The following is a 16135-nucleotide window of genomic DNA, read 5'->3' on the forward strand; positions in this document are numbered from 1 at the left end:
GAAATCTAATACAGAGACCATAGGCTTTACCTGGAATTAGGAGAGCTTTCGAGCTGATGAGACCCAGTGCAGGTTATTAGAAGATCCAGCCACACAACTCATAGCAAGGCTAAGTACCTTCCTACTGAATGAGTTCAAGTGCTAAACCAATGCTCCACTTTTTAAACCATATATGTTCATTTCATAACCACTGTATCATGCAGTTAATTCTTAAGTAAAAAATACTGTTTGCTTAGGACCCTCATGATGTTTACAGGGGCTACAATTAAATGAACAAAAGATACTTCACCATCTCTCAGTGTCTTGTCCCTGTAAAAATTACATACGGTACTTGTACAGAAATGCATCTTTTCTTCTGTTTAGCTTATTACCTACAGAGAAAAAGTTTTCAGTATCTTTTTATGTCTTGTAGCTGTAGTCTCAAAACTATATGTAATTGCTTTCAATGAAAAAAGACAATTATAATGGGAATAGCTTTATTGTCATATTTTTACTAGTGGGTGGGAGAAGTGATTTAACTTACAGGTACTGATTATTTAATTGTATTGATATAGAGCATACAGCCTACCATGACTAGTGAATCATTCAGACTGACAAGAGGAGGTGTAAAAAATCTTCTTGCTTCTATTCTGCCACATCCTTCCAGTTTTACAAAGGAAAAAAGAATTATTCATAAGTGGGGGTTAGTAAGCCATTTAAGTTCTTGATAAAAGATACGAATACATAAAGCAAACATGTCAAATCCATAGAGTATAACTCTGAAATTAATTGGACAGTGAAATGAACTATTCCAAGAGATGACTACATCATAAGTTACACAGTATAGCTGACTCTGAGCTTACATATGGTTTAAAAACAATCTTTGTAAACTTTAGAAAATTAAGCTTATATATAAATTGCTAATTCTAATGCATTCCATTTCGTTTGTTAGCATGTGACCTTTCTTCAATACAATTATTGCACAAACCAATTTACTCTTTCAGATGTGAAAAGACACCACAAACTATTAAAGTCTTAGCTACATCATTATGTATGAAAGTAATTGTGCTGTGTATTTTTACACCTATGGCCCAATAGCAGTAGTTGATAAAAAGAATATGAATTTAATAAATAATTGTGATTTGGACAACACTTAACCAAAAATAATTAGCAGAATTTAGATAAATTCTCAGTCTGTCTTTTCAGCAACCTGAATAGAAAAACCTACCTATGGATAGGCTTGATTTTGAATGTTTTTAGTTCTACAGTAATATTATTCAAGAATAACAGGGCTCAGATTTTAGATATACAACAAAACACAGGCTTTTGGCTAAAAAAAAATCTGGTTTTCTTAATCATCAGTTTTGTTTATGTTTTTCACTAAATACAAGGTGACAAAAAGCAAGCAAGTAATGGATTCACCTAGATCTCTTAACTTCTTTTCAGTATCGCTCTTTGATGAGGATAGTTTAAAACAAGATGCAAGTCATCTGCTTTGCTTAAACAGCTATGATTTTGTATAGCTACAGACAACACTAGATTTTAAAGTTATACTTTTCTAATTATTTTTCCTATATTAATTAAAGTAGTAGTATATATGTAGTATACATATCCAAAATTGTTATCTTCTATTTTCAGTATCATTAATAAAAAGAAAATAATATAAAGAAAAATCTCTGACACTTAATGTTTCTTTACTAACAAAGGAATTCCTTTGTTCATATAAATGAATATTAAGTGGGGTAAAAGCAATACCCTGAGGTCATCAACTAATTTGCCTAGTATCAGAAACATTAAGTGTCAGAGATTTTTCCTTTTATTACTTTTTTTCTTATAATTAACAGAAGAAACTAAGTTAAGAGCTCTGTTTGAAGACATCCAGCACTGGTAAAAGTTGTAAACTAGTTATTATATTCACTAAATAGTGAAAGAGTTCCTTTTAAGTTCTGCTATGTGCTTGTTTTGCCAGAAATGAAGTGTTTTTCTTCAACAAATTACTAAAAATCTGCCTGTTACTTGTAGCCCAAGAAGAGCAATGCTGTTGAAGGGAAGTCTTTTCTCCCTTTTTTGTTTTTGTACAAAAGACGGTGATGAAGGGTCGGTTTTGCAGGGCAAAAATCTCAGAAAATGAAGAAGTTGAGAATGGTTGTATATTCTGCACTTCAGAAATGACAGGTTAGTAATGGCCCATGGGAAGAAAGTTGGCACATGTAGAAAACTCCTTGGTGAAAACAAGTTCTATTTTATGAAATAAAAATGAATTAATTTTTTGGTTGGTTAGTTATCTCCAAATAGGGAAGCTAGACTATTCTAAAAAAATCATGAAAAAAATTATTACAATTCCACTTGGATGACACTTGAAATTAATACTATCCTGGTCTAAGGTGAAGCTTATAGATCCTGACAGAAGAATCATTGTGCTTGTAAATTTAGCATAGCTTACTTCTAATAGCTGGGATTTCATGATTGTTGATGATTTCCAAATTGTTTTTCAGAACAGTGCATAACAGTATTTTTATTTAAACATAAGCTAAAAATTGTAGGTGTGGCAATTCATATTTATCAAATTATAATTACTAAAAAGGATGAAACCACTGGAATTTAACTTACCTTTAGAAATTACAGGATTGAAGAGAATCATAACTCAGAGACATGAATAGGGAATGGAAACACTGATACAGGATGCTGTAAGTCTGATAAATAATTCTATTAAAATATTGGTTTTAGCATGAAAGTATAAAAAAATATTTTTGAATGAGGTAAAAAATCATACAATTGTAAAGTTTAAAGAACAGATAATGCAATTATAACAACATACAGGTGAGCTACTTAAATTATCGTACTCCACTTAGCAACTCAGTGATCATAATCATTTTTCAACTCTATTAGATCCAGAGCAATGAAGAATAATTTAGAGAATAATTTACTCCATCTAGTGGTGATTTTCTGTAATTTTCACTTGCAACTCCACTTCAGTAGGAAACTCGATTCCAAGCTTTGATTTTAATTTTTTACACTTCAAGAAAAAATAGATAACAACAGCAATCCACTTGATTGATATATGAAATGCTTCTAGCCTTTTAAAAGTATTAAAGTATATCAGTTTTAAAGCCTGTGCTTAGGGATATAAATTATAATCTTAGGAAAGTCAAAAGGTAGTAATGTCCACATCTTTTCCAAGAACAGTGTGTAAAGTATCTTGCAAAGAAAGTAACATGACTTTTCATACACTACAACTTGGGAAGCTGAGACAGGGGAAAATAATGCAATTTTGGCCAGTGACAGAATGTGGAAAAGAATGTCAGCTGCCCCAGGCACTTGACTCAGGGTGGTCCCACAGAGAACAGGGATGAGAGAAGTAGAGTCTACCTCCTTGGCTGCTTTTGGCTCATATCAACACCAAAGTGGTAATGAGTGGTATTCTGTAATGACATATGAAATGAAATGGTATTTTCCTTGTTATAACTTGTTATAAGCCATATCACTGCATCCACCACCTTATCCCAAGTAACCATATTTCTAGCCTGCTGAGGCAATATAAAGACTCTGACTTCAGAACATGATGTGCTTACTCAGTCCCCATGAGTGGAGTGGAAGTATGGCATGAAGACATTTACACTGCTGCTCCCCAGTGATCTATCTTATTCCACAGAAAAAGCCCAACGTAAAGCCCCCAGGGCAATAACTATCATTTTTCACAGGTATTTAAACCAGATGAAGTTATTTTGGATATTCTTGTTTATATTACAATTAAAATGTAACTCTGCTTACAAAGTCTGAAAGACTTGGAAAGCAGTATACACCAGGCTCCCACATGTTTATTCAGAGTCAATGAAAGGAAAATTAAGTCCATAGTGATTGGAATCAAAGGAACTAAAGACAGTTTTAACAGTGTAAAGGCTTTGGGGTTCTGAGGGAGTGTGGATGTCAAGTAAGGTTAATTTTGATTTCTATTTTTACAACAAAAATGACAATTACTGACTCTAGCTTGATTAGACTATCGCTACCTTGTCAGACACTCCCTGCCCAGCCGTAACACCTAGGACACCAAGCAAAGGATTAACACTATAGTGAACTGGGCTAAAATTTGAATGTTGAAAGCACTCACATGTGAAATTAACCAAAGATTTGAGTCAGTAAACTTGGCAAACAGAGTGCTCCCCTAAAAGCAGTATAAAAAGTGCATGCCAATAAAGAAACTAACTAACCCTCTACTGGTTTTAATCAACCACAGTTGATTCACTGAATTGGTACAGCCAAGCTCTCTCCCACTCAAATCTATCGTCCTTTGGTAAGAGTACTAATGAAAACTCGCTGGATTGAAGGAGTTCTTAGCTACTAGCACTCATTGTCCAAAGCCATTACACTGCTTCCAGGACAAAGTAGTATTCTCCATGCTGTCCTTGTCAACACCTGCGGATAAATAAAGCATCTTGAAATAATTTTCTGGACAAATGCTGGAATCCCACAGGATACTTATCTCTCAGGCATGATTATCAAAATAAAAAATAGACAAAGTTCTTTTCCAGTTTGCAAGTGTTGCAGATAAGGGATGATTTCAGGTCTTCATATCCCACTCAGCTGCAGGCTAGCAAAAGATCAGTCATTTAGGATATATTACATCCTCTACAGTACCTAATAGTTTGATATGAGTCATTTGATATGTAGTTTGATGTGAGTAACCATTCACTTCTCTTCTGACTGTTCATAAATAAGATGTAGATCAATGTAATAAATGCAGAACTTAAATACAGTACTCTATTTTTCATAATAAGTGATACAGCAGAGTAGTAAGAAACACAGATTTATTAATACATTTAAAAGACCAAGGTCGGGTACTGCCACTTTTCTGTTTGCCTTTTAAATTATAACCCAGAGCTGGTCCCCAGTGCACAGTTCTAATACTGTGGTCCTATAGCTATATACTAGAACCTTCTCCTATTACACTCATACCTTAGAGGAAGGAAAAAGCCCTAAACAGAAGAATAGATTTTTTAATAGGAATAATTTTCCATGCTTCTGGTTTAAAAACTATTAATTTTTTAATAAAATTCTTTATTTGTAACTATTTGCATATCTGAAAATAATAAAGGCTGTACTCCCTTGATAGTGATCTGATAAAAGAATGTGTTCAAGGAACTAAATAATCTCCTGCTATTTTTAATCCTTTGTCTAGACAATTTTCAGATCTCAGGCAATTTGCAGAATGTGAGAAGTCTGGATAATCATGGATTGTGGTAGTGAGTTTCAGCTCTGAATTTCTGCAATGAGTTAACACTTATGAGAAAACTTCTCAACAAAACTTACTCACTTTCTCCAAAGAAGGTCTTCCTCAGTAGAATAGGAGGATAGTAAATTAGGCACAGAATGCTTACATAAGGGCAGCATAGCTGAATTCAGGTGAAGAATATATCATAATCATTAAAATAATCAAGATTTGAGGTTGTCTAGACATTTTGGAGCTGAGAATTTAACTGCATCTCAGTACTTGAGAATCAATAACGGAAAACTAACATCAAATAATTTCCTTTCTCTGTAAATACAAAAGAAATCACCAATAACAAATGCAAAAAAATCAAGACACATACTCCTTTGTCACCAGTGAATAATGCTTCCTTGGCTGGTGTATTTTCCTTACACCTACCCATGAACTTCATGAGAACATTGAATAGGCCCTTCCATTCCTGATTCCTTATTGTGGCAAACAAAATGTAGATAACACAACTCCCCGATACCTTCCTGCTTTTTACTTAAGTGAAGTACATTAGCAGTGAGTTCACTGAAGCCATCACCATTTTTCTTCTGCTTCTGTTAGATTCCAGAATTAATCTTTCATGGTGAAATTAGCATCTAAATCTTTTGAAGAGAGACAAAGTGTGACAAACCAACAAAACTGCAACAAGCACTCTGGATCTTGGAGTTGAGTTGCACACAGGAGTGGAACTGCTTCTGTTAGATTCCAGAATTAATCTTTCATGGTGAAATTAGCATCTAAATCTTTTGAAGAGTGACAAAGTGTGACAAACCAACAAAACTGCAACAAGCACTCTGGATCTTGGAGTTGAGTTGCATACAGGAGTGGAACTGTTTCTGTCTTTCCTGGGTTTGATGAAAACAAAAGGTTTTCCAGAGTGTGCTGAAGGGTGATCTACCATTGTCTGGGAACCCAAAATTAGCCTCACAGTTAAACTCAAAGGTCTTTAAAATCATGTATATTTTTTTTAAAAGTCAAAAAAAAAAAAATCACAACCAAAACCTACTACAATTTACTTCTGTCACAGCAGCTTCCTTTTTGGAGTGTAAAGATTGATCCCTGTATCTGTAAAAATTATGAGGGTCTTATTCATCTTAGTTGTGAATAATATCCAAAACATCACTAACAAAGGAAATTGAGACTGGGTATAAAACGGATATCAAGCTACTGGAGAGTGTCCAGTGGATGGCCACCAAGTTGGTGAAGGGTCTAGAGGCGAAGTTGTATGAGGAGCGGCTAAATTCATTTGGTCCATTCCATTTAGCCTGGAGAACAGGAAACTGAGGAGGACCTCATAGCAGTTTACTGCTTCCTCACGAAGGAGGAGAAGCAGGCACTGATCTCTTCTCTCTGGTGACCAATTATAGGACCTGAGGGAATAGCAGGAAGATATGCTGAGGGAGTTTTAGGTTGGATATTAGGAAAAGATTCTTCACTCAGCAGGTGGCAGAGCACTGGAACAGGCTCCCCAGAGTAGTAGTCGTGGCACTAAGTCTGACAATATTCAAGAAGCATTTGACCAATGCATTCAGACACATGGTGTAAATTCTGGGGTTGTCCTATGCAGGGATAGGAGTTGGACTCAATGAACCTTGTGGGTCCCTTCCAGTTTGGGTCATTCTGTGATTCTGTGATTTCTTTACATAAACAAATCCAAAGTGCTGAAGAAGCCATGTAAGCCCAGTTTTCTTTAAAAACCTAACAGCATTCTGTCCTTTAAAAAACAGGACGTATCATAGTCTTTGAAAAGATATTGTGACTGGCGGTTTGCATCTTAATCAAATACTTCATGAAGTATCATCAGCATCACCCAAAATCTGCATTTAAGGACCCTACAAAATACTGTCTGCAAGGCAAGTATTACTGACATTTAAATATAACTTTCAAACATAAAACAAAACATAAACTACTCAGGCAAAACAGAACATTTACACCTACTGGCTATACTTTATTCATTTAGATTGGAGATGACAAGTAGTAGCTTTCCTCCCTCTTATTTACAAGATGAAAAAGGAAAAACTATCCTCCATAAACAAGCAAGTAAAAAAACATAGCTACATAAACTACAACTGGTCATCACAAGTAGAAAGGTAATTCTAGGTGCTTTTTCAAGTTCAGAAAGGATAATAGATACAATGTGTGTAATAATTTTCACCCCAATATCATGATTGTTCCCCCAGGATTCATCTACCTAATGCAATTGCCTTGCCCTCGATAGAGTGCTAATCACGGTTCACAGCGTTCACATGTATCAAAACAGAAGAACAATTTAAACTTTTAGCTTGGAAAGAAAGAATTATAAGCTATTTAGCTTATGACCTGTCTGAAAGGCCAAGGCATAGAACAGAGTGGTACTGCTTTTATACAGACACATTCAGCTCCTGACCTAGAATGAATACAGCAATGCAGGCAGCAGATGATGAGCTCTGCAGCATGAGCTCTGCAGCGTAAAGCCACACCATATCACAGCGGGAGAAATATCACTCCTAAACACTGCTGCTCACGTACCTGCTTAATATCTGAGCAACTCAGTACCAAGAGACCCGAAATTGCTGCTTTGTGAAGAAAACCCCGCTGCCAAGAGGTGGTATATTTAAGTTCAAAAGACATCAAGAACAGTTAGAAGTGATTTCATGTCAAAACATTTAAACAAGACCCAGAAAAGATAATAGGAGAGAACTAGGAAAGAAACACTTGTGTTTTGTGGTAAATAGTGAGCTAGTATTTTTCAAAGAGTTACGTGAAAACAAAGGAACCAAGAGAGTCCATTATTCAAAAAAAGATTTAAAAAATATTAAGTAAACCGGTTTCTCCTTAAGGCAATTAAAGAATAATGACCTGATTAGTTATACTTTTCATTTTATATAACAATGACAATTGAGTATGAAATGCTGTCATCATTGTTGGGTCCTAAAAGCTTAAGCTATGCCATGACAAAGTATCTCCATATGTGATTTGAACTTCTAGACAGTCTGCCATACTTCAGATGTGTAGAGGAGGATGTTGTCAGAGTTTTTCATAAATATAGAAAAATGCTTGAGGTTGCCTCATTAAGAAACTGTAAGTCCATTAAAAAAAAAAAACAAAAAAACATGCAGGTACATTCAAATGTTAATTCTTCCTTTAGAACTTTTTCTCCCTTCTGGGTAAGGCTACATGAATAACTGATAAAGACTGAAAGAAAAAAAAATTGGGCTTTTTCTGAATGATAACAATAGTTAAAAAAATCTAACAGAATGCTATCAGCTAACTCCGACTGAAATATTTTGTATTTGGAAATAAACAGCATACAGCAAAGGAAATAATGGTATATATTACAAAAGATGGGTGTATTATGATAATAATAATATCCTTTCTTTATTCAGTAGACAATTACTTGGGAAATTTTCCAGAATATAGAAGACTGGGGTTTAAACCCTAAGTCAAAAAAGACATTAAAGACCATAATTTCCATTGGCAGTGTGACATTTCTTTTCATGTATTAGAATAGTCAGCAATACAGAGAGGGTGCAGATGCGAACAATACTCTACACATCTTGCAAATGTAAGGATATGTGGAATAATATCTTTTCCTGAGGATATGTGATTAACATTGGTTTAATATACAAGACTTGGACAACAGACAGAAATAATTAAGCCCCAGCAGATAAATAAGTCCAAATGATAACCAAAACCGGATAATAATAACCGAAGACCAGAAATCTCACACCACTTATGGATCATTGAAGGAACCACTCAAAATCTTGAGGAGATTCAATCGAACTTTCTAACTGATAAGATTTTCACGAGTCTTGCAGGAAAGAACAACTTTCTTATGAGATATTTCAGGGTGTTTGTATGATTGTGCAAAATACTTTACGGGATTTTTAGTGAAAAGTCCATGGGATGGGAAAAGGTGGGATGAAGATACTTTGGGACAAAGAAGCAGAGGAAAATAGAGAGGCAGTGGGACACCAGAGGGCACTTGTGCATAAACAAGCTGCTAGTTGGGACACTTGCCTAGCCAGGTGCTAACCACATTCCTGACTAAGCTCTCTGTTCTGCCTGTATGTGCCACTAGCAGACTTCAAGCCAGGGCAGCTATCAAACAGGGTAAGTGGTCTGGGACCTAGCTACTGGAGACAGCTTGGGTCTGGGTGACAGGTACTGTAGACACTCCATGTGTGACAGTCAAGTTGCCAGCAGTGGGGGGAATACAGGCCTGTAGAGGTACTAGAGAAACCTGCCTGGGTAGGTGGGAATGAGGGGGTAGGTCTGCATCCAAGGCTGTCTGGCAGGTGGGTGGGTGTTGCACTGGGGACACTTGCTCAGCATTCCCACCACTTGGGCCTCGGGACTGCAGCAGACCAGCTGTGGCAGGCAGGGAAGGAGAGGTTGCCCAGATCCCAAAGGCCATGGGATCCAGCTTCTCTCAATGCAGTCTGCCATTACACCTGCATTCAGGTGGAAAAACATCCACGAAAATGTGGATGCTCACTGCAGCATTTCTCACTGTGTCCAAACATGCTTCCTGACACAATATGAGGAATATTTCAAAGTGGAATATTTTGATTTGGGCTAGAGCACAGTTGAGTTTTGTCTAGGCAGTTGTGGCTTTTTCAAAGCTACACAGAATATCCCTCGGATAGCATGTTTTCTTTAAAACGTTGGTTTCCAGGCATTGTTTGTTTCTTGAAGATAATAACGTCTTGTGCTCAGTATGCTTTGTGCTGAACAGATGTCTCGTCTTCTGTAACCATCTCTGTTTGGAATCCTCACTAATCTGAAAGGCAAGGTCAAGTAGAGAGCTGGAACCAGCTCCAAATTAATGAGAGTTTTGACTGTTGCAAAGTTTCACAACATTAAAATAATGGAATATGCATAAGACTTCTGGGAAAATTTATACACATGCATTACTATATCCTGTAACCAGCTTCTGCCTCGTTGCACAAAGAATCACAAAACACTTCGGGTTGGCAGCGGCCTTAAGGACCATCCGGTTAAAATCGAACACCGATGGCCGCGATCGCGCACCTCCCCCCAGGCAGCAGGGCTGAGCGCCGATGCGGCGGGTGCGGGCGGGGGGGGCGGGGCTGGCTGCGCGCTTCCGGAGCGGAGGCGGATGTTGTTGTTTGAATCGGGTGTCGGTTGGCGCGGGCGACGCGGTCTTCGCAGTGAGTGACGGCTTCGGCGGGCCGAGATCCCCCTGCCGCCCGGCCGGGAGCGGAACGCGGCCTCATGACTAATTAAGAGGACGTCTTTCCTTTTCCTGTCGCATTTCGGAAAGGAAAAGTAGCGGCAGGCGAGCCGCGTCCCCCGGAGACCCGGCCAGGGCGGCGGTGCGGTGTCGCTGGGGTGAGACTCTGTCGCAGCGCCGGTGGCTGCGGGGTGGGGGGTTTCCTTTGGAACGCGGTGCCGTGTGACGAGCCCTGAGGGGAGATCTCGCTGCACGGAAACTCGGGGCTCGCAGTGCGCACTGACGGGTTTGGGAGGGCTCCGCCAGATCTTTGATCGCGTGCCAGAGCAAACGCGTACCGGGAATCTCGCCTCTTGAGGCTCTGGGGCTTGGGTTTTGTTTTCCTTCGTTTTGTTCTTCTTTTCCGATCCTCTGGTTTAAAAACTTTTAAAGCCCTAATGTTCTGGAGCAGTGGAGAGTTGTAAAACTTAACAAACTGAAATATTCACTGTGAGGATGGTTGTAGCCTATGTAGGCGAAAAAAATACGTTTTATTCACATCTTAGTTTTTATAAACACTGGGTGATGATGTGTTCCTGTCTTGCAAATAGGCTGGTAAGGAATTGCTTTGTTTTTGTGGAATGTCCTGTAGGACTTATGCATGGAGCCTCAATGGTTGTGCTCGGGTATCTTTAAACTTGCAAATTTTAGCTCCGGGTTCATTTCCCTGAAAGAGTTTGAGAGAAGTACAAGGAATTGAGGGCTGCGAGGAGGGGGCAAAGGGGAAAGGTGGCGCGTTGGGGGTTTTTGTTTCTGTTCTGCTGGAGCCAGAGAAAGGTAAAATAGTGCTTTTCTTGTTTCTAGTCGCGTATGTGATTTCTCCTCTTGGTAGGGCTTTTTACAACACACTGAGGTAAAAAAAGTGATCTTATTTGGCTTTATATATATACACGTATATATATAATTTCTTTGTTGTGTTACCCTAGTAGATTCAGGACTTGAAGCTGATAGTGGCCACTCCTGGAAAATTACGAAGAGAAGACAATGTGTGTGAGCTGCGTGCTTGTCTTTTGCTTTTCCGAAAAAAGGTTATTTTTTGTAACTTAGAGAGAAGGAAGTGTGTTTCTGGGGAAACTAGAACCTAGAACTAGCTATTTCGTCGAACTGGCGGTGCAGCGTGTTGTCTCAAGAGTCTCGACCTATTTTGGTTGGTTTATTTTATGCGTGTTTTATGCGTATTTTCCTCCTAGACCATTTTCTGGCAAAGATCTTTTGTGTACAACTATTCCGGTTCCCTTCAACAACGTGCAATGGCGTAGAGCAGTTACCTTATGTCTGAGACTTTTACCTGCCTTTTTTTCCTTTTCAATACTTTCCCAAGGCATCAGTAAAATTGCTGCAGCGTTTTATTTGCAATAGTTTGGATTAGCCTGAGGTTTGTTCCTGAAGTCCGTACCTGGCAGCTATCAAAAGTGTGAATAACAAAGCTCGGATATCTCGGAGTTTAGGCTTCTGGCTTGGACATTGGATTTGCGATCGGCTCCTCCCTGCTCACTTCTGCGTAGGTGAATGTCAGGCGTGGATCTGCTGGCAATCACTGGTGGTTCTTGTTTTGCAGAACTTAATAATACTGCCTTCAGCTTCCTAAGAGAAGGCAAGTCAAAGATCTACAGATATATTCCTAAAAGAATGCTACTTTGAACTAGAGAAACCATAATCATCTCAGTGCTGCAGTGAAGAAACATGGGGGGGGGGGTTGATTTTTTTCTTTTTTTTCAAGGTGGGCTAACATGCATTGTATGGTACACGGTAGCGGCTAGCTCCCGTAAATCCAGGTTAATGTATCTTGGGGATCCAGTTTTCAGGGGCATGTGATGTTTCAAAGAGACATGAGTTATGTCAGCGTTTCTAAATTAATTACTTTCTGGTTCAGAATGTGTAATATATCATTTTAGAAATGTAAATTTCCACATATTCGTGTCCCTGGCTTGGATTTCTCCCTTTTTTTTTTTTTATTTGTTTGTGTGTTGTATCAGGATTTCTTTGACTAGGCCAGAATATCCAAACAATGGAGAAAAACGTCGCAATCCTACTCAGTTTTGTTTGGGTTTTTTTTTTTCAAAGTTCCTCGTATCACTACAATCTTTTTTTTTTTTTTTTGAGCAGGACTTACTGCTGGTTGTGTGATTGTCCTTGGATCATTATTTTTGGTGTATAAATTAACTATAAACTCTTCCATACGATTAAGTCTATGCATAACTAGCTGTTGCAATGGAATTCTATTTTCTCTTTTGAAAAGAACGCTATCTTGTTTGATAGTTAGAGGGAGTAGTTAAAAGTTGCTGCATGTTTGATTGGTCTGGGAATATTTTTTTCTGAATATTTGCATCCTGATTTCTGAACTCCTCTCTCTCACAGTAGCAATTGAACTATATTGCTTCATTCTTAATCCCATTTTTACTTTACTGAGTTTGAAGCTTTATTCAGTTTAAAATAAAATAAATTGTATGAGTGGTATGTAAAGGTCATTGTTAATACTCTAGATGTTTTTTAACACTTCATTTCTTTTTCATGACAGGCAGCCAAAAGAACTCGTTAGGATGAGTGAAGGCAATAATTTTGGCATTCAAAGTCCACGTAAGTAAGGTTTTTATTAGTCACTTATAGAAATCTTTAATCTGCGTATATATTACCAATTATAACTTGCTTTATTTGGGCTCAAAGAACAGGTGGATTTTCAGTAATCAAGTTGTGTTGGAACCACTTGTCTTATGGAATGAAAAAGAAAAAAATTGTCTTTTGATTTGTTTGCTGTAATTGAGCTATTTAAAAATAGCCTTTTCTGCAGATGTTTTAAGAAAGTAAGCGTGGGAATTCAGCTGCAAAATCACACAGCTATATTTCAGACGTATCATTTGAGACTTTGGCTGAAGCAGTACCTCTCTTCATCACTACTGTGACTGTTATTGATGATAGAATAATGGAAGTATGTCTTGCATATCTATTGAGAATCAAAGGGAAGACATTTAATGTCTGTGGAAGTATGGTAGTGGGCTAGGAACTACATAAGTGGGGCAATGCTTGAAGTTTTATTTGACTACAGCATTGTCTCAACTTCTTGAATGTTTTGAAGCTAGCATGCATTTTACAAGCAGTGGTAGGTATGTCTTAATACAGTCAGGATGACATTTACATGCTTTTCACAAAGGTTATTGCATAACATATGTATACAAAGACACAGTTAAGTTGCTTTGTGGATTCTAATATGCTGGTGTCTCTATACAATACTAAAAACAATTAGATTAGGTATTTTGCACAAATCTGGGCGTTACTGTTTGGTAATTATCTTTTAAGTGTTTTGGGAAGAATGCTTCAATTAACAATTGGCTTGTGAATTTAGCATGGGTGATAGCCCCCTCCAGAACCAGCAGGCAGGTGGAATGGGTGAAGAATTTTCTTTTTAGGAGCTAGAGACAGGACAAATAGTACCTTTTTCTATAATGACAGTGGAATTCAACATTAAGGAGAGAGGGGTATCTGCTGTTCTTTGTCCAGTAATCTACTTCAAGACACATGTGATTAAAAGAGGTGAAAGCTACTGGTTTACAGCTGATACTTGGTAATTCCAATTCATCCACTGTTATTATAAACATGTTTCTACATTTTAGTCTGTATTCTCTGTGGACGATCAGATGACTGCCCTGAAAAGTACGGAGAAAAAAAGACCTATGTGCAATATAATCTCACTATTCATTATTACTGTTTGGTAAGTTGAGTTACTGATCTTGGAGCTTGTCTGTTTTAACTGAAAAAAAAAAAGTAAATTTTACAAATGCAAGTATTGAATAGTAATAACCTGTCTAAACAGTTGTTATAACAGTATTGTTTTAAAGCTTGAACTGTTAGCTTTAACTTGCAGCTTGAATGCTTGTAGTTGTCAGGTGCAATAGCTGAAATAAATAAATCCCAACAAGCCTTTATTCAGAGCTGAATTGTGTTTGTGAGTCATTTAAATTACTTAGTTAATTCTCCCAACCTATCATAGGAATGGAAGGTGCATGATGTAAGGAGAAAGGGAACAGATTGCATCTGCGTATTCATTTCTGTAAGAGAAGCGTAGTTTCAGAATTTGGAATGTGAGAGTTCCACCCCTTGTGGAAAAAGCAGGGAAAAGTTGTCCTCTTTTTCTCGTTTCTTAGAATCATAGAATGTCCTGAGTTGGAAGGAACTCAGAAGTATTGAGTCCAACTCATGTTCCCCTGCATAGGACAACCCCACCAGTCACGTTTGACTGAGGGTGTTGTCCAATTAATATTGTCAGACTTGAGGTGATGACTGCTTCTCTGGGGAGCCTGTTCCAGTGCTCCACCACCTTCTGAGTGAAGAACGTTTTGCTAATATCCAACCTAAAACTTCCTTGACACGTCTTCCTGCCATTCCCTCAGGTCCTGTAATTGGTCACCAGAGAGAAGAGATCAGTGCCTGCTTCTCCTCTTTCCTTTGTGAGGAAGCGGTAAACTAAAATGAGGTATCCCATCAGCCTCCTCCAGGCTGAACGGACCAAGTGACTTCAGCCGCTCCTCATATGACTTCCCCTCTAAACCCTTCACCAACTTTGTGGCCCTCCTCTGGACACTCTCCAGTAGCTTGATATTTTTATACCGTGGCACCCAAAACTGCACACAGTACTCAAAGTTGGGCCGCACCAGTGTGGAGTAGTGGGACTGTTGCCTCCTTCAACCATTAGCAATGTTGTGCTTGGTGCACCCAGGACATGATTGGCCCTCTTGGCTGCCAGAGCACACTGTTGGCTCATTTTCAATTTGCTGTCAGCCAGAACCCCCAGATCCCTTTTCATAAGGCTGCTCAGCAGCATCTTGCTCTGCAGTCTGTGTATATGTCCAGGGCTGCAGTGTCCCAAGGCTTTTAGCTCCTCCTGCTTGTTCTTTGTGCTGCTTCCTTGTTTAGCTGCAAGTTATTCTTTGACACTGTATAGGATGTTACAACATTTAAGAAGGAGTCCTACTTTTCAATTAGACATTGTTTAGTAGAAGCTTGTAATTTGAACAAAGCTATCAATACAAACTACAGGCAAGTTATCTTTTGTTATTACACTTGATGTTTTCCAAGATTCATATTCCTAAAGGCATATTTAAGTTACCTTTTAAACTCTAACTTTTTGCAGGTCTTTAAAATAATATTACTATAAAGGAAAAATCAAGGGCTTGTTTGTTATTGAATACAGTTTGGTGGTTTTTTCCAAGTTAAAAAAGTCTCAATATAAGGAACAATTTTAGGGTTTGTTGTTTTTTTTTCCTCCACTAGTTCTTCAAGGATTGTGTTGATTGCAGATGGCTTAATAGGTTGGATATTGAATCCTTTAAATACTATGCAGAGCAGAGGTTTTCTGAAGTTAAATAAAGACAGAATATGTTTTTTTCTTAAATTTTAAGGAGCTGGAAGGAAATATAGGTCTATTTGTGATAATTTTGTCTGATAGTGTCCTGGTCTCAGCTGGGATAGGGCTACGTTTCCTCCAAGTAGCTGCTGCCCTTTGGATTTGGTATGAGAATAATGTGGATAATTTTAGTAGTTGTGGGGTAAAGCTTATTCTCTGTTAGGACAGAGTTAACTTCTTCCCCGCAGCTGCTGTGTTTTAGAGTTACTATGAGAAGAACATTGATAATACACTGATGTTTTTTACTTATGGTTAAGAATCATAGATTCATAGAATCACCAGGTTGGAA

General features: G+C 38.0%; 1 protein-coding gene across 2 annotated transcripts in view; it reads left to right on the top strand.

The window, feature by feature from the left end:
• Window positions 1–12841: 12841 nt before the first annotated feature.
• G2E3 (G2/M-phase specific E3 ubiquitin protein ligase) overlaps window positions 12842–16135 on the top strand; it is a 229052-nt gene continuing 225758 nt past the window's right edge. The window contains exons 1-2 of one of the 2 annotated variants that reach the window (XR_011337542.1): window positions 12842–13025; window positions 14057–14154. Coding sequence is in view for 1 of the 2 variants with exons in the window: in XM_069858379.1 (XP_069714480.1) it covers window positions 12989–13025; window positions 14057–14154 (135 nt within the window). In the remaining variant the exon portion in view is untranslated. The remainder of the gene's footprint in view (window positions 13026–14056; window positions 14155–16135) is intronic. The other variant, XM_069858379.1, reaches the window with a different exon arrangement.

Source organism: Phaenicophaeus curvirostris, chromosome 5 (assembly GCF_032191515.1).
Source record: "Phaenicophaeus curvirostris isolate KB17595 chromosome 5, BPBGC_Pcur_1.0, whole genome shotgun sequence".
NCBI classification, from domain to species: Eukaryota; Metazoa; Chordata; class Aves; order Cuculiformes; family Cuculidae; genus Phaenicophaeus; species Phaenicophaeus curvirostris.